Raw genomic sequence first — 24,414 nt, 5'->3', positions numbered from 1 at the left:
ATTTCTTCTCAGGATCTCAGATGTGATTTACAATTGAGAGGAATGCGCAAATATTTCAGGATCTCTGTGTATCCATACAGATATCCAAACATAGAAACCTGACAAACAGGCCTCGTCTTCTGGGACAAAACAAACCCTTCGCCTCTGTCACACTGTTAGGGGACACAGTCACACTGTTTGGACTTAGTTATGTGAATTTCCAACAGTTACAGCAACCTATCCAGCAGCGTCTGAACTCAACACATCCACATGTGATCAAGGACAACAAACGTCCTCACTAACGAAAACTATAAAATGTGTCAGGAGGTGTTAAAACAGCAACAACAAAAAAACCATCATACAGGAGTATGACAGAGCAAAAAGACTTTCAGGGAAGCTTCAGTGACTTCCCTCTCATCAAAGACAACAAAAACATCAGTGCTCCATCAACTTCTTCTTCCCTTTTTTTAAAATCTTCATCATGACATGAACCGGATGATATTATTATTTGTTGTTTTTTTTTTTTTAAAGGGAGAGGGGTGGCCTTGACTTTTCCCGCCCTGATCGAGGGTTGACATTTTCATTTAATGCTAACAACCTTCATCAATAATGCTGAAGTTGCCTCTCTCCTAACACACACTCTCATTCTTTCTCCTTCTGCAGCCTGCCTGGGTTAAAAATAGCTCTCCCCTCTCTCTTTCTCTGCTTCTCCGTTTACATAAGCACACAGAGGGGGGAGGGGAGCACTTCCGGTCTGGCCACCCAGCCCAGCATCTGATCCATAACACTGGGGCTGCTGGGTGTGGGAGAGAGGAGGAGAGGAGAGGAGAGGAGAGGAGAGGAGAAGAGAGGAGAGATCCCGCAATGCAGGGAAGCCCTCTCTGTCTCTATTTCAATCTGTCTCTTCAGTCCTTTCTCTTTTTCAGTCGTTCTGTCTCTCCATTAGCTCGCAACTGTCTGTCCACAATCACATTTTTTCATTTTTTTACAAGTAAGGTTTTTCATGATCATCTTACAGACAGCATGAACCCCCTGCCTCCAAAAACATACTGCAGGACACATACAATAAGCAGCTAACACCTGTGGCCATGCACGGGGCCATGCATGCAATGTAAGCTACAAGGACACACAAAGTCAGCAGTGTAACGTAACTTAGTACATTTACTTAAGTATAGCACTGCAGCTAACAATTATTTCCATTATCGATTTATCTGAAGAGTATATCCATTGTTAATTGATTAACATTTGGTTTATAAAATTTCAGAAAACAATGAAGAATTTCTCACGGCCACATTTCCTAAAGCTCTGTTTTGTTGAACTAAAAGGTCAAAATTGCAACAATTAGTTGATTAGCAATCAATTATTAATCAGAAAATATTTTGATAATCAATTAATATTATTTTTCAAGCAAAAAGCAAAAATTCCAATATTCACTGGTCGAAGTGTCTCAAATCTGAAGATTTCAGATCTTTGTCTTTTCTCTCTCCCATTAGTCATCTCATGACCCCTCAGATTTATCTTGTGAGCCTTATGTTGGGCCTCAACCCACAGGTTGGGAAACACTGAACCTTAAATAAAGTGGAGCAAAAATGATTAGGTGATTAATCGATTGGTTGAATTGGTAACTACTTTGATAAAATTAATTGTTGGAGTCATTCACAGCATATTCTCAGGTTGCAGCTTAAGAAATAGCAGGATTTGCCGCTTGTCTTTGCCATGTATGATACTAGAGTGAATGTCTTCAGGTTTTGGACGTTTTGGTCGGACAAAACAAGACATTTAAAAGATGACGACTCTATGAAGTTGTAATTAGCATTTTTTTCACTATTTTTCAAAAATTTCAACAATCGGCAGATTCACTGATAATGAAAATAAACATTAGTTGCATTAGTTGCAATATAAAGTAGTTAAGACTGTCTCCAACCTGACCAGCTGTAAGAGTAAAATGTCACTTATGATTTGATGCATCAGTATTAACCACTCTGGTAATGTAAGTATGTCTTGAGTAGAAATACTGAGCACTTCTTCCAGCACTGTATAAAGTCACATGTTCAAAAAAACCCGACAACCTCACACATGCATGTCGACGCACCGGCACATACTGTACAGAAAACACTGTACACATGGAAGAGAGTGAGCAAGCCTCCACCCTCAAACAGCCCTGGCTTCATGTGACCAATGCATGCCTTATAACAGAGGCAGGCCTGACTGAGATAAAAAGGTGGATAAGAATATAAATACAGGACAAGAAAGAAAGAAAGAAAGAATTCAGGAGTCAGTGGCGCTAGGACACAATCTGAGTGTCACCAACAACATACAACATACACACATAACCTTGAGGTCATTAGCAAGACCGCTAACTAGCATGCAACCCAATAGAGGGCAGCTCAATATACACCAGGACAATCTGCTAACAAGCAACACTAAATCTTAAAGGATACGTCTCTGTGATGTGGGACCAAAACGAACACCGACAATAAACTGATCCTACTAATAAGTATCAAGCATCGCCTGTGTTACCACTGCCTGATACAGTCATTCCTCTGTGCCATAGACCTCCATTGTTTAAGAGTCTACGGTCCCGCTCTAGTCAGGCTCTATGAGGCTGTCCTTTAACCAGCAGTGATTTGAGCTGACTGATAATGTCAAATGTTCATATGTGCACAATGACAATGCTAACATACCGATATTAAGCGGGTTTACCATCTTAGCTTAGCGTGCTAGCATGCTAACATTTGCAAATAACTATAGCTGATAACAACAACACCCGTGCAACAGGGTGGGTAAGTTAAGAAGTATTGTGATACACTAACATATTATTGGTTCTGGTGTTAAAAAATACTTTTTACAATACCATTTACGATCACTGAAGATTCCCAGCTTTATGTTTTAAATAGTAACATAATTTTTATTCCCCATTTGAACATCTGATGAACCAAACTAGAGAAAGATTAGAACTTCATTAGAACTTCATGTCTAGCGTTTACTGTCACCTCATGAACCTTGACACCTTGCAGTCACATAAACCACATGGCAAAACACCCAAACACCCAAACAGTCCCACAGCGTGCACTCTGAATTTGTGGTTAGCATATATAGATGTGTGAACTCAACAGCCAAAGAGTGAAAGGGGAAGCACGTCTTTGTCAGCCCTTTGAAAATATGTTTAAATGCTAGTGTATAAGTCGAGGTGAATCAATGAGACTTACTACTGTGCACAGTCGATGAGCTGATATTCATTGGACCTTTCCCAGCAGGCCCGCACACCCTCGTCCTGCCAGAGGATCTTTGCATGGTCATAAAACTCCTGGAAAGAGAAAGAGGGATCGGGATGAACAACATAGCACACCTACAAATAACTGCAAGTCTGGCTCTGAAATAAAGACTTGATATCACAAAAAGAGGTCGAGCAAAAGTGCAGAGTATGTGCGAGTAAAACGGGAATCTTTAACAGAAAAAGCAGCTGTGAGTCTGAATGTGCCATCCCAAAAACTCTCATTTTGATCTTTCACTTTTTCTGGGCTTTCCATAGAAGAGAGGATCCATCAGTCAATCAACAGAAAATTAATTAGTAAGTATTCCAACAATTAAATAACCTTAAGAAAAAAAATGCCAAAATTTTGCTGGTTCAGGCTTCTCAAATGTGAGGATATGATGCATTTTCTTTATCATACATGACAGCAAACTCAACATATTTGAGTTTTAGACTGTTGGTTGGACAAAACAAGGCATTTGAGGACGTCAAGAACAGCTGTTGGAACTTTCATCAGACATTTTATAAACAAAACCAATTAATCAGGAAAACAACCAGCATTACTCAAGTTTTAATTAAAGCATTAATCAATCAAAATAATCTTCGGTTGCAGCCCTAAAGACAGGAGATGGGAAGAGAAGAAAAAATACAGCTGAAAAAGTTGTTCATAATCATAAACTATACTGCACGCAGCAGGCAGTAAATGATCCACTTCAAATGAAAGAGCTGGGCTCTAGTTGGTATCTCTGGCTTACGGCCGTTATTTCTTGTCCGGATCTCGATGGGTGAAAACTTCTCAGGACAGATGGAAGGAGGCAGTGATATTCCCTAGCTTAGTTTGGAGTTTAAGGCCGGCTCGGAGAGGAGCAGCAGATGAGCGGGCTCTGACAGAGGCAGGAAACAGAACAGTTCAGCGAGTTCATGAAGAAACGGAGAGCTTTGTACTGACACAAGGCTCGGCTGTCACTACGCAGGGGCCTATCTCCTCACTACGATCTTCAGTTGGTCACATTCAACGCGGTCGGGCACAAATAAGCCATTATGAGCCCGAGAGTTAAACTGTATACTCTTAAAAGATACTTCATTCAGCTGAGGGTAAGCAGGATTTAGCAATGCCAACCATGTCAGTGACAGATACGGATGCATGAATGGGACGAGGTGACGCTTCCATGTAAAACTACAAGTGTTGTTTGTCATTAACCACAACACAATGTTGTCAAACAGGAGGAACGCTGATACGTCAATTCTTCACAGTAGCTTCCTTAAATAAGATAGAAGGCAATCTAATACCTGTTTCATGTTAGACAGACAAAACAAGACATTTTTTTTTACCCATTAATCTATACTGAAAATAACCGTTAGCTGCAGCGTTAATGACAATAACTCTTAATAATATTGTTAATTAGTTATTGAACACAGTCTGGACACGGGTAAGCAGCACAAAATGGATGGATGGATGAATGAATGAATTATTGAATGAAAGAATGGATGGACTAACGGATTAAAAATATAATTCATTTAAGGTCCATATATGAATATGTATCTATGATGTATATCAAGACATCTGGAAAATTGCGCTTGGGACTTTCCAGACAGTTTCTGCTAAAGAAAATGGAAACAAGACTTTGTGACATGAAGTGGGAACTGAACAGAAACAATTATCTGATTAACTGATCTAGAGAAAATGAATCAGAAACTATTTTAATAATCGATTTCATAACTAATATAATATAGGCTATTGTAATATATTTTTGGCATGTCATTCAGACAAAACAAACAATTTCAAGACATCACCCTGGGTTGTAGGAGTTATCATTCACACAGTTTCTGACATTCAAACAATTAATCAGGAACAAAAAAAAATTTCAGATTAACATAAACAATAGTTGCAGCTCAAGTTAAGTTGAACAGTAGCTATCTAATAATTAAAAGGCAGCAAGAAAAACTATTTTATTTAATCTGAATGAATCTACTGAACACAGTACTCGAGCGCCAAAACTAGTACAGAGAAGAGTGTCAATGATACAAAAAACAACAGGTCAATGTTTCACACACGACTTTAAAGAGTGACAAACCTAATTAACTAGTCAACAAATCAAACAAAATCAACGCAAATTTCAGTGTGTAACCAAAGTGATTTTTGTTTTCCTACTTAAGGAGGAAGGAATCAGGAATCAAGTACCAGACTCACCACAGAATAATAAAGAAACACAATGAATTTTCAAGAGCGGAGGTCAACAAGGTCAAGAAGGTCAACTCCAGGCTTTTCCATCGATTTCTCTTTGTCACCGCTTCATTTGAACTTTCGTAAAGTTTATTCATAGCCACGTGTTGAATTCAATTCGTGGAGTGTGACAGAATTTTGAATTAAGAAATATCTGAGAAGCTGGCCTGTCCACAGACACCCTGCACGCAGAAATCATGTGAATCATTTGATTTGAATTAAATTCCATTTATAGAATTGGGTTGAGGAAAATGTATTTTGCGGACTCCACCAGGTGATGTATCAGTGGTATGATTTCACTTACTGTATATTGGGCTGTCGGGTTTTTTTCGCAGTTAACCTGGATTCACAGAGAAAAAAAAGTCTGTCAATTTCTCGCACTCTCTGTACAAATTTGATACATGTTTTTGTGTTATTTAAATAAAAGTAGGGATACACTGATGCCATATGCTAAATTGGTATAGGCCCAACACTGACGTTATCAAACAGATCTGGTGTCAGCCATGACAAACTTTGGATAAAAAAAAATCTCAGCTTTTTAGATAACAGTTGAAAGATAACACCTTATTTTAGTCCCATAATTAACAGGTAATCTTCTGGAAACTTTCCTCATAATTTCTGAAAAAAAAAATTTAAAAAAATAAATACATTTTTATTTCGCTGTTAATTACAAGGATATTTCCCAGAACGGCCTTGGTACTAATTATCAGGGAAAGTTTTAGTTGCTACAGTTATTAAGTACCTGATTTTTATTTTCGAGTTCATAAAAAAAAAGAAAAAAAAAAGGAAATTATATAGGTGGTAAGTAAATATATATACGTCCATCAGTTTCCAAGAAAAACTTTCAAAACTTCTTCATTCTTAAATGGAAAATGTGCCACACGGAGTCACTTTGTTTTTTTTACTGAGTCAAGCATGGAGTGTGTTTTACTTGCTGATTGTCATTTCATCTGAAACTGATAAAACAGCTGAAAACGACAGGAAATGCAATTCAACCAATACGCAGAGGAGTCATCAATTAAATGCATATTCACAGATCACCAAGCAGATCTATAATATATGGCCGTTCTGAAGAATCCAAATAAAAAATAGTTTTGTTTTTTTTTTAAACTTGAATATAATGAGCACTAATAATGAACACTTTTTGTCTGTAAGGAAATATATTTTATTGGTCCAGTCCTATTTCATGCTGCCGTCTTCCATCTGCAGTTCAAATCGCCTTCACAGCGCGAGTACCTCAATTTGATGCTGAGCAATTGTGAGATTTTGGACGTATCTCAAGTAACTAAGAAATGCATTTTAAAATTTTGCGCACATTCACTACAACCAACTCTAAGAGACATTCAAGACTTCAGAAACTCTGCTACAGTATGTGAAGGGTTAGGACAGTGTTGTCTGTATATACATAACATCTACAGCCTGGAAGAGGGATCCCTCTTTAAGGATAGAGGGTGTCTTCGCTGTACTGCAGTGGGAGCAGGACAGGTGAGCCTCTCAGCAATCAGTCTGCAAAGGAATAAAAACTTTTTCTTTTTCTTTTTTTTAACTTGCAAAAAAATGTGGTCCATTCTATTATTAATATATTAGGAGAAAAAATATTTTTGGTGGATAATAACTAGGAGGATTATTGATTAGACACAAAGCTCTAAGGGAAATCAAGAAGAGACTTCGGAGATTCAATCCAGGCCTTGTGTTTATTCTCTCTCTGTCTCTTCCTCCCCTGCTGAAGGCAGAGTCAACCAGTCCAACTGGTTTCCAGTAGGCCCTAAGGCCAGGCGAGGGGGAGCGGGAAGAAGAGGAGGAGGAGGAGGAGGAGGAGGAGGAGGAGGAGATGGTGGAGGAGTTAGAGGAGAGGCTGAGGCTAAATGTTTTCTACTCTACTCTCTTTCCTAAACAACCAACCATTCCCTTCAGCAGGAAGAATCAGTTAAGACAAAGCCAAACTTTTTGCCTCATACTTCATTTAAACTTTAGCTTCAAGCCACTGTTTCAAATAACAGCAGTGACTCTGCAACTTCAACAGCATTAGCACCACATTTACACCTGCTCCAACCCTGCGCACCACACATGAAAGAGACCAAGACTCAGTGTGAGATCAAAGTGCGAGTGCTGGTCTTCCCCCTGCACAGAGACCCTGCAGGTCTTCAGTGGAAGTCTAGTGACGGCCTGACAGCCCGAGGGAAGGGTCAGCTCGAGATAGGCCCGCATAATAAATTTGCCATGACGTAACAGAGACAACATCAGGAGACTTCCTTTTGCTTACACACAAATACACACACACTTCACTGGAAATTCAGCTGCTAAAGATACTGTAAATAAAAAAAAACAAAAAACAAAAAACAAGGCAGACACAGTGTTCTTCTTCCTCTGCAGAACAACTCCCATATTAGAAAACAATTAAAATGATATTTAACGACTTAAATAATGTTACACATTTTCTTTCTTTCATTCTCTACTTATGTTTGACAATATTACATCAGTAGATACAGCTCGATTAAAACTTCTTTTCATTTGAGAAAAACAAAAACAAACATGAAATATCAGAAGTTTTGTACCAATTTTAGAAATTTGAACAGGTTCCTTTGAAAACCTTTGATCTTAACTAGAATTTAAAATACATAAACTGAGTTTATAATGATATGTGAGGTGAAAGAGATTAAAAATATCTCCATTACATTTGTTCAAGGACTAAATCAAATGCATGATCTTTCACTTACATACTGAAAAAAGGCAATGTTTTATTTCAGAAAAACAGAGCTGCAAATAATTCATTTTCATTATCGATTAATCTGCTGATTATTTTCTCGATTAATTGTTTTATCATGTGTCTACAAAATGTCAGAAAATAGTGAAAAACACCTGTCACCTAAAGCACAACATGATATACTGAAATGTCTTGTTTTGTTCAACCGGCTGTCCAAAAATATTAAATTATACAATGATATAAAACAGAGAAAAGCAGCAAATCCTCACATGTAACAAGCTGGACCCAGGAAATGTTTCGCATTTTTGTTAAAAAAAAAAAAAAAAAAAAAAAAACCCTAAAAAAAAAAACAATTTTTTTTTTTTTTTTTTTTTTTAAAAAAAAAAAAAAAAAAAAAAAGCCTTAAAAGACAAATCAATTATTTATCTATTTTTGTTGATTGACTAATCAATTAATGGATTAAATTGTTCCAGCTCGATTGAAATGTTTCATCACTGATGCAACAGTTTATCCCCCAGATTTTTATGAGCAGCGTTAAGTTGTGTTGAGAACTGACAGCACTCAGTTTAACAGCGCTTTGTGACAGTCTTATTACCATTTGTGAGAGCTGATCAATGGACTCGTTAATCGAACTGATGTATAACTTCTTTTATCGATGGTGTTGTGCGGGAGTACAACTTCAGTTTGGGTCTTTTGGCCATGCTGTTTTACCTGAACTACTGTGAAGTCCACAGGACCTCCTTACATAATACACACATCTGCAAAATATTCTCAAGAAACCAGATTCTGTCGCTCCAGGTCAGACGCCTGTCCCTGCACAGTTGAGCAGGATGACCCGCAGATGTTATCAGGATGGTCTCAGCTTAACCGTCTAAAACGGGGTAAAATTTCTTTGATCATCTGATCCTTAACATGAGTTTTAAACTCTGAAAATGATCCAGAAGACGTCGGTAAATTAATAGATAAATATGGTCCAGCAGTGGGGCCTGCAGCGGCTGCCTGACAGGCCGCCGGGAGCAGACGGCAGCTCAGGGGGAATCCCTCAGAGTCTCTGTGTTTCTGGAGGACAAGTCCCTCTAGACACATTTAGGATTATTACAGACAATCAGTGTTAATAGGCGGTGTGGATCTCTCAGGTGAGAGGCTCATTCAATTGACAGCCTCCCAAGCGGGAGCACACCTGCTAATTACTGAATCACTGCGCAAACACGCCAGGCGGACGCATAAAGGCTGCTGTGTGAGGTACCTCACTCACCTACGGCACACCTAGCCAGGACGGCTGGAGTTCATGCTCTGAGACATTTTACAGCAGCTACATTCAAATTTTTATACCAATGTTACGATAAAACACCTGATAAATATCTATTGATGAAATAAATCTGCATAAACGTAGCTGATTTGCATTATCAGCTGGATAGTATAAACCAGGCTGCTATGAAGATTTGCAACTTCATTTTTAAAAATAGAATTAAGTTTATTGCTGCAGCTAATTAACAATTATTTGCACTATCAATTCATCTACAGATGATTCATTTGGTTGATAAAATATCCCAAAATTGTGAAACATGCACCTCACAATCTGTAAGTTTACATATTTAAATGTCTTATTTTGTCCGACAACAGTCCAAAACCAAAACATTTTCAGTTTAAAATGACAAAACCAGCAAATATTCACATTTAAGGCTGTGAAAACTAAGAATTTTGAAATCAATAATAAAAATCAATTTATTATCAAAATTGCTGTAGATTAATATTTGTCAATAATTGTTTCAGCTTTGATTAAGTTAAATACAAAATAACCTATTGAAGGTCCTGCAGCAGTGATGCTGGGTTAAACACTAAACACAAAAACTGTGAACAAAGTGCAGGACCAGTTAGTAAAATCACATATAAATGTGCCATAAGTTTTGCTTCAGCTGTTGGTCCATTCATTATAAACTGCCTTTGGTAATAAAATGTAAGACTTTGATGACAGGGCACTTTCATGGACCTCCAGGTGACATGAGACTAAAAGTGGCTGTTAAGATAAAATCGGAGTTGATGAGTTGAAAAAGGAATGAGACAAACTGCTATAGAAGTCACAGCGAGCCAACGTATCTCAAAGAAATAATGTGCAACTTACCGAAGGAAACTCAAAATCCTTCTGGTTTACTTGGTTCAGGACATATTCGATTCGGGTTTGGTTTGCAGGACAGGCTAACTGGCAGGGCGGTGTGAGCGTATTCATGGCGGCCACAATCGTCTGCATGGAGAGGACAGAGGAAGAAAATTTGACACAACAATTAATATAAAAACCTATCGACACTGAGACACTTACAGTACAACAGGGTGAACAATCAGCCCTTCCACATCTACACTTCATGAGCAGCTTCATGTCAGCGCCACTGTATAATCATTTTTAAGGAAAAAGTTTATTACTCAATATTTTAAAAGCATTCTGAAAACTGTCAGTTGTTAAGCAAAGCTCTGTTATTGCCCAACAACGCCAGTGATAATTTATAACCACTTTGACTTTTATGCTTTTAAGTAGTTTTTATAGATAATTGATTAATTTTCACAGGACACAGGTTGTGTTGTGGTCCATGATTGTTCCTTTTTTCTTGATCTTCTGTCTTATTATTCTCTTATAGTGTCGGAAATGATCAGATCTCTTTATCGTAGCTGCTACCATGATAAGTGCTAGAAACAGTAAAAGAAAAAAAAAAATCTCAAACATCAGATGTTATCATTTAAAATGGGTCAAAAGTTCAATTTCTTACCTCTATAGCTTCTTTAATGTTGTTTTTAATATCATGAATTTTCTGTTTTTTCTCCCTGTGAAGAACAAAGACAAACTCATGTTATTTTTTTTTTGTACAGCTTGAAAAAAAAAAACACCAATTATTCCAGAAATAATGGTAAAGAAATGTTTTGTTTCTTCTGTTTTTGCAGTTGGTTCAGTAGGAATGTGCTGTGTAACACAAAATCCTCCAGCATCTTTTTGTCAGCTTGGAGGTAAATTATATCAGACATCAGTGTTATGGCTGCTCCAGGTGCAGATACCTTTATTTTGCTGACCAGGTGCAAGTCCTGAGTTTTGTGCACTTGCTGATACCATATGAGAACAGCAGAACTGATTTTGCCAAAAACATTTATTACACAGAAAAAAAGGCAGAGCAATTTTTAACTTCAACCTACTGTGAGCACAAAGCAGAATCCAAAGTATTGGCCAATACAATGATAGGCTCCTTATTTTGTCCATTTATTGTTGTAAAGACAAACTGAATTTCAGCATCACCACACAGCATGGCGCTCAGGTTATGCAACCTGTGGGCTTCACTGATAACCAGTAGTAAAGGTCTGACGTCACTCAGGTCTTTCAGAAACCAGCGCTGCCAGTGTAAGTGTTAAATTCTTTCAAATGTCCTGACAAAAGACAAGTTCGACTATTGAAACTCAGGATTTGATACCGAAATTCCCCCAAATGAAACAACCTCAGAGCTGTTTACACAATCAGGAACCTGGATGGTGTGATTTCTTCATCTGAAACATCTCAGGATATTTCAGAGCAACACGCTACTAAGCATTACGTGCCCCGTATGTGAGCACAGTTGTGTTACAGTATATTTTGTTCACATTTCAGCAGCAGTGAAAAGAAGACGGACATAAAGTCTATCACACCTATGTTCAGCAGAACGATTTCAAATGAAAAGCACAGATGAGTATCTTCTGATAATGAATGTGTTTTGTCCAAAGTGACTTTGCTGAAAAAGTGACACTATCAGCATCACAGCATGCTGCTGTAATCGAAACGTAAGCCTGACTAAGGATATCGCAGAGGACAACACCAAGTTTCAGCTTGGAAACGCTTTTTAGATTTCCTAAACGGACAAGTCTCTCTGTGTTAGTGAACATCTTTAACTGTCTGTTTTTGTTTGGTTTTACTGACGAAGTGAAATATCTCCATATTTCTCACCTCATACCTCAATTTCAATTATGTGAAAACGGATTAGACGTGACAACTGGTGCTTTCAGACGATACTCAAGACATTTAAAGAATCATCATCATTAATCATGTGGAAGGAAGTCTTGTATCATTTTTTTGGCCTGGTTCAAGACGTCCGAATCGTCGCCCACATTTCCGACTCTTCAGCGATTCAAACAGGTCCGGTGTTGTAAAGAGAGCTGATAATGCTGCTGCAGTGTTTTGGGATGGAAACTTTCAGGCAAGGATTGGTCAATTAATTCATTACTCCATCGTCAGAACATTAAACCGCACCAATCTTAATAAATAATTATTTGTTTAACGCATTTTAAAAAAAATGCCCAAAAAACAAACAAACTATGGTTTCAGCTTCTCAAATGTTAATAATTTGCTGGTTTTCTTTGTCTTCTGTGATAGTAAATTGAATATCTTTGGGTTTTGGAGTGTCGCTCAGACAAAACAAGAATATCTGAAGATGTCACTCTAGACCCTGTGAAACTATGATGGACATTTTCTCACAGGTGGAGCTGCATCGATCAGCCGATTCATCACTTAATTGATAGAATAGGCAAAAATAAATCAATCAGCAACTATTTTGATAACTGATTAATTGTACAGCAGTACGACCAAAGACAGAAAGACAAACTAGCACCCCACCAAAATAACAAAACAGAACAGAACACCCACTTGCCATGACAAATCTCTTCTCACTTCAACTCTCAACTCCTTCCATCTCCTATTTTACTGTGTCACTCCCTATCGTCTCCTCCTGTCCTCATCCTCTTCATCCTCCCAGCACCTTGCACAGACTGGTGGCACCGACCTACACCCGGAGGGGAAACCCAGCAAGGTTAAACCCCCTGGCCCAAAGAGAGCAACAAACCCCGGAGGCTAAATGCGACCGGGGAGTCACAGCCGACTATGGGTTTGTCATTACACCAGAACGTCTGCGTCTGTGAGGAGCATCTGTTCGACATGACCCAAAAATAAGCACATGATGATGCCCAACTCCTCCTGATCCTACTCCAAAACCCCTTTCTAGGAAACAGATGATTAAGAATAGAAAAATGTGACTTTTGTTTCCATTGCATCAACATGGTGGGATTGGGTTTTAGGAAATTCACAAGAAAGGGTGGCTTGAAAGCACCCAGGGCAATGTTTCCATGAAAACCTGAAACAGATAGACGCATTCTTCTTGCGTCACGCAACTTTGACTATTTACTCCAAAACACTACAAAAATCTGTCCAAAACATTTGACTTCATTTTCTTTATTGGACCATATTGTTCAGTTTCTTAAAACAATGACAAGCATCCGTCTCCTCCCTGCCAATGGAAGAAAATAAATATACTAGCAAAGCAAGTTATACATCCTCATGTCTACAAATTCACTGTGAATTCTTCTATGAATAACCAGCACGATTATATATCAGTGTCATATTACAAAAATAAGGAAGAAAATGTCTCTACTTCCTGACTGAGGACGACAGCTGCTAATTGACATTACACTGGCCAAACTGTCCCAGGACACAAGTAAACATATTTCAGAACAAAAAGATGATCAAAATCTGTTTTGCTGTATGAACAAGAACTAAAAGCAGTTCCAAAGCTGCTCTATTATTCTTTACCAGGAAAAGCAATTTGTATTGTCACAAAATGGTAAAAAAAAAAAAAAAAAGGGAAGAAAGAAGCTCATCACAAGTTCATCATATGCCTTGTTTTGTCCACTCAACTGTCCAAACCCCAAAGAAATTTAATTTACTATGACATCAGCTGAATAGATGTGATATAAACACACTGAAAAACAGTGACTGCTTCTATGTGAGAAGCTGAAACCAAAGGATATTGACATTTTTGCATGAAAAATAACTGCAATGGCAACTATTTATTTTAATCAACAATGTAGCATGATGGTAAAATTACAGTTTAAAGATTAAGATGCACAAGTTATACGTGCCAAAATACAATGTGAATATTGAATCCATCCAGCCTCTTTCACAGACTAAATCTTGTGTCTTGTCTCGACTGTGTTTCTGTCTTCTAAAAGCCACGTTGTTTGTTGATGTCCTGATGATGTCACTCACAACCATTTTTGACAATTTTACATTTTAAACTTCCTTACTAACTTTTTAGTGAGGGAAGTGGACATGGACTGCCTCTACCTGCTTGGCATCAGTGTCACTAAAGGTCTTGTCCTATCATTTGTATTTTCTGAAAGCATCAATTGTCCTCCCCCGAATCACGTCATCACATTGGATGAAGGATGTAACAAATATTTTCATACCTGATCCTGTCAAAACCAGAACAGCGTGTGTGTGTGTGTGTGTGTGTGTGTGTGTGTGTGTGTGTGTGTGTGTGTGTGTGTGTGTGTGAAGTGAACTGAATGTGCTGTAGGTGTGCGGAGATAAAGAATGAGGTAAACCAACACTTACTCTGCGTTGAAGCCATTAACATGCAATATTCGCATCTGTTTGACTATCGTGCTTTTCCCGGATTCACCGGCCCCTGAAAGCAGAAAGAGGAAAGGAAGATATTTATAATCGTACAAAACTCCTTTAAAAAAAAAATAAAAATAAAAAATACCCAAGGCGAGGATCCATCTGAACATGGTGAATGATGGTTTAAAACATGTCACTGGATCCCTGGAGGAAAAAGCATTTTGGTGGCTTGGTGGAACATCAGAAAAATAGAAGATGAAGGCGAAGAGCTACAAACTTCATGCCTAAGATTTTATCCACAAGTGATTTGAATGTCAGGGCTTTATTTCTCAAAACAGAGGTCCTGTCGGACACAGCACCCACACTGTCCCACGCCTAAACTCCTCGTTCCTTCACAGTGCTCTATGTAATACAAAAGCAATAATGCTGGAGCCGAGCAAGATGGTGAGACCTTAAAAGAGCCAATCAAAGCGGTGGGTGAGGCTTGCCTGTTCTTCTGAGTGGTGGAACGTAACCATGTGTATTTACTCAAGTACTGTATCTAAGTATAATTTCAACCATTTCATGCTACTTTATACTTCACTAAATTTATTTGACTCACTAGTTATTTTTCAGATTAAGATTTTATATCTATATATCTATGTATATATATATATATATAGATATAAAACACATGATAAGATCCTAATATACAATGCACTGTTACAGATTAAAAGCAGTGGCTCCTAACCTTTTTGGCTTATGACCACTAATAAAAAATAAAAAAAGCAGTGTCCAACTGTCTATGCGTTGCAAAGGTTCGCAGTCCTAAGAGATAAAACTGTCCATTATTTAGCAAAACACAAACACAAGAGAAATGTATGTCTTATGTTATATATTATATACTATAATTATATTTGGCAGTGAAATGCTACTTCTGCACTGTAGTATTTTTTTTCATTTTGTTTTTAATACTTGAAGTGCATTTTGCTTATAATAAGTTCTGTATATCAGTACTTGGTTGAATGCAAGACTTTTGCACTCAGTGTTTTTACACTGTTGTGTTGGTACTTCGACTTAAATACTGACGGATCTGAAGAACTCTCAGCATCGGGGGTGAGTAGAAGAACAATCAGCCTTGCTCGCAGACGAGATCTGCTTTGAATATTGTCTTAAGTGTTTTTGTTTGTTTTATTTCTTTGAGCAGAAGTGAGATGTCATCCAGGACCGATGGACCAAAACCCTCATAAATACTTTTAAGGATCCAGGAAATGTAATTTTCCATAAATCCCGTATGAGAAGAGAATAAGTCCTAAATGTGTCCTTGCAAACTGAAAATGAAAGGAGCCAGGCCATAACATCAACTAGCCCAAACACTAGGAGCTAGCTAGGCTACAGGCCTGCTATTTTGAGTTTTAAGTGTGAGTGTACAAATCTAGGATCAATTTCAGATTAGAATGAACGCGACAGTCATTCAAGGGAAGCTAGTAATACTAATAGTAATCCTAATTTGCTCTCCGCACTCCAGGAGGCTTAGCAGGATACTAGCCCTGGCCCTAGGTTCATTCACTGTGGCATGACATGGAGGCCTAGATGATGAAGCTACACATAGTGTTGTGAATAAAAAAAAAAAATGGCATAGTTTTCAAGAGCTGATTAGAGAATATCCATTTCCAGAGTGGCTGGTGTGGAGAGGGCCATGCAAAGGTGAGTCTGAAAAACAGCATTAAACATTAAAGTCCATTTGCCCAAATAACTCAAGGTGAAGGCATCCGACATCTAACCCGCACCCACATCGCAAATTTTGCAGTTTACATGTGTGGATAAAAGACACAATGCAAAAATGCCTATTGGTTCCCTCCTCTCTCCTCTGCATGGTGCCTGAGCAGCTGTCTGTCTGTCCAGCGTCTCTCACATGTTCTGTAATCATGCTCCATAATAACCCATGAATGCAGGAGAAAGGCCTGATTTTCAGCTGTCCTGTGTCAAGACGCTGCAAACTGGTGGTGTAGTGACTTCATGTCATTGCATCATTTGTTGATGCTTCACTGGTAAAGGCTGAGGAAGTTGTCGTTTAATCTGAAACAATGGTTTTTATATGTGTATAAACAGGTGAAAATACACTTGTATGCTTTTGTGGGTGCAGCAATTGGAAAAAATGGACCTTCAGGCCTAAAATGAACACACACACACACACACACACACACACACACACACACACTGATATTAATGATAAATTTCACAAGACCTACCTAATAGTAGTAGCCGGTGAGTCGCCCGGTATATCTGTTTGTCTTTTTGAAGCTGCTTCTCTATCTTTTTGTTGGCTTCCCTCTGTGCCTTCTCCTCATTTCGTTGGTCTTCGGTCTTACTATTGCCAAGACAGCCCATCTTCCCAAAAACCCAGTGTTAGGTTCAGGGGGAGGCAGGGTGGTTGGTTGGTTGGTTGGTTGGTTTGTTGGGTGGGTGGGCAGGTGGGTGCAGGGAGAGAGGAAGGAGGGAGGGTGGTGATCAGAAGAAAATCAATGGATCCTAAATTCCTAGACTGGCCCAGCAGAGGAACACCTGGCTCAAAATGGGTGACATTTATGTTGCCAGATGCAGATGGATCAGATGTAAACCCGTTAGGCAGTAGACGGTGGGCCCCACCAGGCTTTGGCACAGTATGTATGGATGGATGTGGCTATTTACTGGCAATTAATCAACAAGAGATCAGTCAGAAAGGAGCAGAACAACGATGCCGCCCTCTAAGACGCTTGATTCCTGTGTTTTTCACTGTAAATCCGCAATGAAGTCATCAACATTGATATGAGAGTGGATGTGAAATTTCCAGCCTTGCAATGCACATGAATGAACGTCGGTGGTCCTGTTTCCGTAAAAGGTGTTTTCGATTCAAACGCTGGCCTTTTTAAAACGTATATATTTTCACCCTGTTATGTTTAATTTTCTTAGCAAACGTCTCCTCCGGAGCCCATCTTCGGCAGATATCTCACACTGCCATTCAATTCATTTCCACTCACAACCAAAGCCCTATTTTTTCTCGACCTTTTTTTCCCCCCCTTTAAATATGTATTTTAGGTTATTATTTTTAGGGGTTGTTTGCAATACGTTCTCCACCTAACCAAAGCACATGAGAGGGCGGTTGAGAAAAAATTAAAAAATAAATATTTCCTCTTAAAATGACGGCATGTGAATCATCAGGCTACACCGGGGCTTCTTTCTCTATCGCAAATCCGTCACATTATACACCGTTTTTTTTTTTTGGAGGGTGGAGGGGTGGGCTGTTAGCAACCTTATCAATAATATCCTGTTTTTAGTCGATGTCAAAATTATTTCATCTCCCCGTCAACAGATGCTGGTGCTTGCCTTTTCGGAGGGTTTGACCAGACCCAAAAAAAGGCCCCTTCTCCGTCCTTTTTCTCTCCGTAACGTTAATTTGTATTTCTCCTCACATCGGAAAGCTTCTCCGGGCGAGCAAAGGCGGTTTTTGGCAGCTGGATGTCCTTGAATATAACGCAATATCCAGGTGATATTCGTGGAAATCCTCCGTTATTTTCCCGTTTGGCGCAGGTACAGCCCGCTGTCAAGTCTCTCAGCTTTTTGTATTCCCTTTGAATCCGTATGGTAGATTATGGTTACATGTGCATGATACATGAACATACCGCGGTGTTTTCAATCACTGATCCAGCGGCGAGACACTCATCTTTACCGCCGAGAGGCCGCGTCTGCTCCGATAAACCGGTCGGGGAAATGAGAAACGTTTCTTTGTAGAATAACTCTGAATTATTTTTGCCCCCGTTTTTCTCTGAGAATTGTACATTGAGATAGATAGCGTTGAAGAGGTGGGGTGGGGCAAACGGCTCTCACGGAACCCTGGGAACGAAGAACGGTGGTCAAGTTTTCCGGGACGACAAACTCGTCTTCCGATTGCAACTTTCAAAATAAAGCACCAATCAAAGCTTCGTGCCCAATACACACTCCGTTGCCAATTTATTAGGTACAACTGGCTACAACTAATGCAGTCTACCACTTTTTGATGAGGCACCATTTATAAATGCTGTTTAAGCTGTACGGTTTTAGTAATGGTTGATGAATAATTCACTCTGCTTTACAGATCAGCATAGATGGATGGATTATTGAACAGCCCTACTGGGCGCAGGTCCAGGGACCCATGAGGTCAGGGCACCCAAGGGCCAGATCCTCTATATGAAGTGCATGAATATGTTTGTATTTATGTTTGAAAGTCAAAGAGCTCAGTTAAGAGATACAAAAGATCACAAAAAATGCAAAACTACCAGAAAACAACTACAAAGAGGTGCAAAATGACAACAGAGACACAAGATGACCATGAAGAGGCACAAAATGGCTGCAAAGAAAAGAAATATGACCAAAAAGAGATCCAAAACAGCCACAGAGGAGCACAAAAATCACAGAGATGCAAAACAATCTTAAATAGACACAAAACAACCACAAAAAGATGCAACATGAGACACAAAATGACCACAAAACAACTTCTAAGATTGCAAACTGGAGTCACTGAGTCACAAAATGACAACAAAGAGACTCAATAAACTAGCTAAACATAGTAAGTCAATCAATAAGTCAATCAATTTTGCATTTTATGAAAACAATATACATTTGTTATACACACAGAAGTCTTTTTTTCAGAAAATATGTAGGATTCATTCATCTGATCTGACAGTGGCGAAATAAGTAAGTAAAAGTAATACAGCAATGTAATAAGACTTCCTTACAAGCTAGCCCTGTATTACTAGCCCAATGTATGTGAAATATTAAACTAAAAGGCCTTGTGCAAAATAGTTCCTGTGACTGTAATATTATGATTATAGCCTACTGTATACCATCATTAGCTTGTTAACACATACATACATACAGCAATGTGTAAGCAGCATTTTACTTATACAGCTGGTCAAATTGAAGCTAGTTTAAATTATTTAGGCCTATTGACTAAATAGTTTAGTAATTGGTTTGACCTCTTTGGGCCTCAAACAGTTGTTGCTGACAACTCATAGTCATCTAAAATGTGACAAGGAACTGTAACTAGACATTTTTAAAAGAGAAATCCACAGTCAAAATGATTGGGAACAGCTGGTTTCATCTTTACAGTTATTGTGTTTTATAAGATTATCAAGTTTTTAAAAATACTTACACTTATCTTACACTAAAAGTAACTTGTAACTTGAGCTGCTAGCAAAATGCAGCAGAGACAAAATACAACATTTCCCTCTGAAATGTAGTGAAGTGTAAAATCTCTACACCTCTGGATAAGTACAAGGTAGGTTAGGTTAATATGTGGATACAATGTGTGCCATCAATACTTTTTTTATTATTATTTATAAACTATAAAGAATATAAAACAATCACATAAATTACTGATATAATTATAATGCTCACAAAGCTTTTGTTTTTGTTTTCTTTGTTTTACAAATAGCTTACTCCAAAGTAGCACATTGTATATCAAGACAGCATTATTATTAACATTAGATTATTATAATTCAGATTTTTTTCTTCTTAACATAGAAGATATTTATACTTCATGGCAAAAGCAAATAAAGAGGCAAATCCACTAACAATCAAAATCTTTACTTTTATCTTTTCTGGTCGGCGAGAGAAATGTGTTGCTTTTAGTTTGAAGTTAAGATTACGGTCTTTCCGGTTCCCTCCTTGCTGTGGCTTGATGCAGGGTCGAATCACATGATTGCCCGGAGCGTCATGAAGCAGAGGTACAGAAGGGGAGAGGCGCCCTCTTTGAAGCAAAATGATTATTAACCGATCCACCCATGAAACATTAATCAATAACACTGAAAACCCATAGACTAAATTATAAAAATTATCCATACACATGAGCAACAACAGGAAATGGTTCACATACATTTAATAACAACAATAAAAATACTAAAACAAATGTGGGTGGGTTCAGGTTGAATGATGTATACATAGTTCACTGTGTGAATGGTGAAATGTCCCAGCTGTGGTCGTGGCATCACTGTTGAAACTGCCTCACCCACCAAACCTCATGGTCAAAGTTGGATTACCAAATGTTCAAAATTGTCCAGAGGCCACAGACCCCCCAGGGCCCCCAAAAGTCTCTTTACTGTGTTGCGTCAAACTGCTTCCATTTTCTTCTGTGTCGAGTGATTAACGCACAAAAAATACCGTGGTAAGGTAGTATCATAGAAGTACTGTAAGGCTGCAACCAACAATTGTTCTCATTATCAATACATCTGACAATCATTTCTCTAATAATCAATTGTTTCAGTGTAAAATGTCATAAAATTTTGAAAAATGCCCATCATTATTCCATAAAGCCCAGTTAATAAAAGTAGATTGCTAGTTTTGTCTGACCAACAGTCAATAACCTAAAGATGTTGAATTTAGTGTAATAGAAAACTGGAAAATGCAATTTGGATTAAATTGAATATCTGAATAAATATTTTTGCTCACATGTGTAAGTATGTATGGTAAGGCTAAACTAGTTTGTGTCTGTGTTACAGATGGAGTTTGTGGATATAACTTGTTTTAAAACTATTTCTACAATTTTGCCATTGTTGTGTTCCTGCCTGATCCCAGGTTTTTCACCTTTAAAGTGAGTGTGTTTTTCTTTTGTTAAATAAATCGTCAAACTCAACCAGCCAGCTTTTGTGTCTACATTTGGGTCCCAGACATACTCAACTTCTCATCAGTGTGAACTGACCAGTATGGGCCTAGCAGACAATCCCCCCAGCCAGCACCCCAGTCGGTTAGCCTTTGGCCTTCTAACCACAAACCAGCTTCCCAGTCAGCTAGAATCAGATCAGCTAGCTCCCAGCCTGGTTCCCTACGTTCTTCCAAGCTTGCACTCAAGCCTGCCTCCAAGTCGGCTAGCCTCCTGCTTGCCACCCTCCAGTCTGCACCCCGGCATGCTAACCTCCAGTCCTCATCCCTGTCGACTAGCCTCTACCATACTAGCCAACTGCACCCTGGCCTCCAGACTGCATCCAGGCCTACCCTGAGTCTCCTTTCTGCAGAACTCGCCTAGCCTTTCCTTGGAGGTATCGAAAGGGTCAGAGCGCCTTCAAGAAAGGTCACAGAGATGTCGATTCCAAACAAGCAGACGCAGCCCCAGGTTTCCAGGAGTCAGCCCAAGACTCAGCCCCAGGGTTCCTACTATCATCCCAAGCCTCAGACCCAAGTTCCCAAGCTGCCCAGTGATACAGAGCCTCAGCAGTCCAGCAACCATGAGCCTCTGCTGCCTTGCACCACAATCCACGCTCAGCCGAATCTGGGTTGGCTGTTCCTACCAACATACTGTCTGTTCCTGAGTCAACCGCCCCTGCTGACCACTCACCTATTCTCAAGCCTGTTCCTGGGTCAACTGCTCTGGCCGACGCTTCCCCTGCTCTATTGCATATGCGTGCAGGTCGACATCAGGTCTGTTCTTGAGCTGACAGCCATGACACTCTTACTTTACCACCCTGTTGTATTTGTGTTTTTAATTGAGTAGGGGCCTGATAACTTCATCCACCTCTGCTGTCAACAGATGTCAACCCAACTGAATATCTATGGTGGATTTTGGACTGACGTGTTAGTCAGTGCTCTCCGTCACCGTCATCAAAACACCAAATGAGGGAATATCTTTTGGAGGAATGGTGTTTGTCCCTCCAACAGAGATCCAGACACTCATTATCAGCAGTATGCTGAGCAGCACTGACACTGTTCTGGAGGCTTGTGGTGGACTGACAGTTTACTAATAATCCTTAGACCTTTTATGAATCCCTTAATCTGATGAAAAACCAAAATATTATTACCATCACCTTTACTTCTACTTATGTTTACTTCTACCTTACTTATTACCAAATTACAATGTTACCAAATCTCTTCATCTCTTTCAGTGCTACAAATCTTTGGTTTTATGTGTAATATACACAAAATTTTACATTGTGGATATCAACATTTGGGTTTAATTCACTGAAGAGTTTCCATGAACTCTGAAGACAGCTACAGCATTAGTTAAATTGATAAATATGGTTTGAGAAACATTGAGAATAAAATCCGGATGTCCTGTCAGTTTAACTCACCTAATGGTGATCTGAAAGGTTTTTTTTCTTAAACTTGTAATGGCTTTTCCTCCTTTAGCTCTAACACGCAAGCATGCAAACTGTGTGCATCACAAATCATACACCCACAGATACATGTACTGTACGGACTGCCACACGCACACATATACACACAAACACCTCCCTCCACAAATACGTCAAAAGACAAGGGAAAGAAGCTCAGGGCAAAACACATAAAGGTCATCAATGACAACTAAATGCTACTGTGGCTCTCTAATGAACCCCAACAGACAACTGTAAAAGAAGAAATGACTTGTGGGTGAATTCCCACACAGTTTCACTGGTCTGCCTGTGAACAGTGGTGCAATGGCTGGTAAATGATGAAAATGAAATAAATAAATAAATGAAAATGAAAAATGAAAATATACTTATTAACCACAGCACCATATGACAAGCAAGCATTCCCGTCTGTGTCAGTAATAGAGAGCTTTCAGTTTCCTTTTGTATATCATCATCATACATGTACTGTATCACTGAATGGGCCCGTGCGTGTGTTTGAGGAGAGTTAGCATTTCTTGTTCGAAAGTCAATCAAGCAACTGCAAAGAGACACAACGAGCACAAAGATATGCAAAACTACAATAAAGAGGCACAAAACGACAGAAAATGACCATAAACAGACACAAAATGACAGTACCAGTTCCATAAAGAGACACTACAATGACAGAGAGACACAAAACAACTACAAAGAGACAGAGAATGACCACAAAGAGATGCAAAACTACAACAAAGTGGCACAAAATGATTATAGAAAGACACAGAATGACTACAATGAGACAAAAAAACAATACAAAATGACCAGAAAGAGATGTAAAACTACAACAAAGGACACAAAATGTCTTTAAAGAGACATAATACAACCACAAAAAGACACAAAAGTACTACAAGGAGACACAAAATGATATAAAAATTCTGTTTGGAGTTTTTTTTTGTGTATCCTTCAGTCTGGGGCTCCTATGTAAGAGGGTTGGGGGGCCTTGTACATGTCTGTACCCAGAGGCCTGTTGTCTCATGATGATGCATAATCATCATAGTATTGGATTACTTTATACAGTAATACAGTGTCAGGTTTAACTAGTGGCCTTGTGAGCTTTATATGACATTAAATAATTAAGTACATTATTCTGTACATACACAGAGGAAAAAAATATAGACAAAAAACCCATACAACACCAAAAACAAAACATAATTGCTTACTTTCATGGATCTGCTAACAGATTTAGCAACATTATCATGGTGATAAACACATTCTCAACACATTCCGTTAAAATTACAAATGAAATCAACTACATAGATATAATAATACCCTGTTATGCCTGTGTCAGTCCTGTAGATGGTAGCATCCCTCATATATAATCTCTTAACAACTGTCCATTTTATGCCATTATTATTACACCTACACTGACTTAATAACTAAAACGGAAATCCTGATTATTTTGTATTATTTTTGGGTCATGTTATCAAAATCCTGCTGTGAAAAGGCAGAAAAGTGTCACATTACCATTTTTTGAACAATTTCATTTTGAGTTTCTTTTTTTCTTTTTTTTTTATGTATCTGCAATTTTATCATTTTAAAACATTTTTTTCTATGTTTCCTGTCAGACACGGGAACAACATGCTTGAAATGTATGTGTGTTCGTGTGTAATCAGTGTATTTAATAAAGTGAGTTTTTTCTGATGCTCACCAGAGACACACTCTGTCTCCATTCATCTTTGAAACACTTCTATCCTGTTTTTGCTCAGTTGTACATATAGATCA

The 24,414-nt window shown here is 38.6% G+C and overlaps 1 protein-coding gene across 2 annotated transcripts in view; it reads right to left on the bottom strand.

Moving 5' to 3' along the window:
• LOC111223941 (guanine nucleotide-binding protein G(s) subunit alpha-like) overlaps positions 1-18,361 on the bottom strand; it is a 36,791-nt gene extending 18,430 nt beyond the window's left edge. The window contains exons 1-6 of one of the 2 annotated variants that reach the window (XM_022748254.1): positions 16,792-18,361; positions 14,555-14,627; positions 11,634-11,640; positions 10,920-10,970; positions 10,283-10,402; positions 3,189-3,286 (exon numbers count right to left, since the gene is read on the bottom strand). In XM_022748254.1, the coding sequence (XP_022603975.1) occupies positions 3,189-3,286; positions 10,283-10,402; positions 10,920-10,970; positions 11,634-11,640; positions 14,555-14,627; positions 16,792-16,930 (488 nt within the window). In that variant the 5' untranslated portion in view covers positions 16,931-18,361. Of the gene's footprint in view, positions 1-3,188; positions 3,287-5,760; positions 5,797-10,282; positions 10,403-10,919; positions 10,971-11,633; positions 11,641-14,554; positions 14,628-16,791 lie in introns of those variants that run through there. The other variant, XM_022748253.1, reaches the window with a different exon arrangement.
• Positions 18,362-24,414: the final 6,053 nt, after the last annotated feature.

The sequence above is a fragment of the Seriola dumerili genome, unplaced genomic scaffold, assembly GCF_002260705.1.
Source record: "Seriola dumerili isolate Sdu_G_001 unplaced genomic scaffold, Sdu_1.0 BDQW01000121.1, whole genome shotgun sequence".
NCBI lineage: Eukaryota > Metazoa > Chordata > Actinopteri > Carangiformes > Carangidae > Seriola > Seriola dumerili.
Note: the sequence above shows the minus strand (reverse complement) of the source record. Positions and strands in the feature narration are given on the sequence as shown.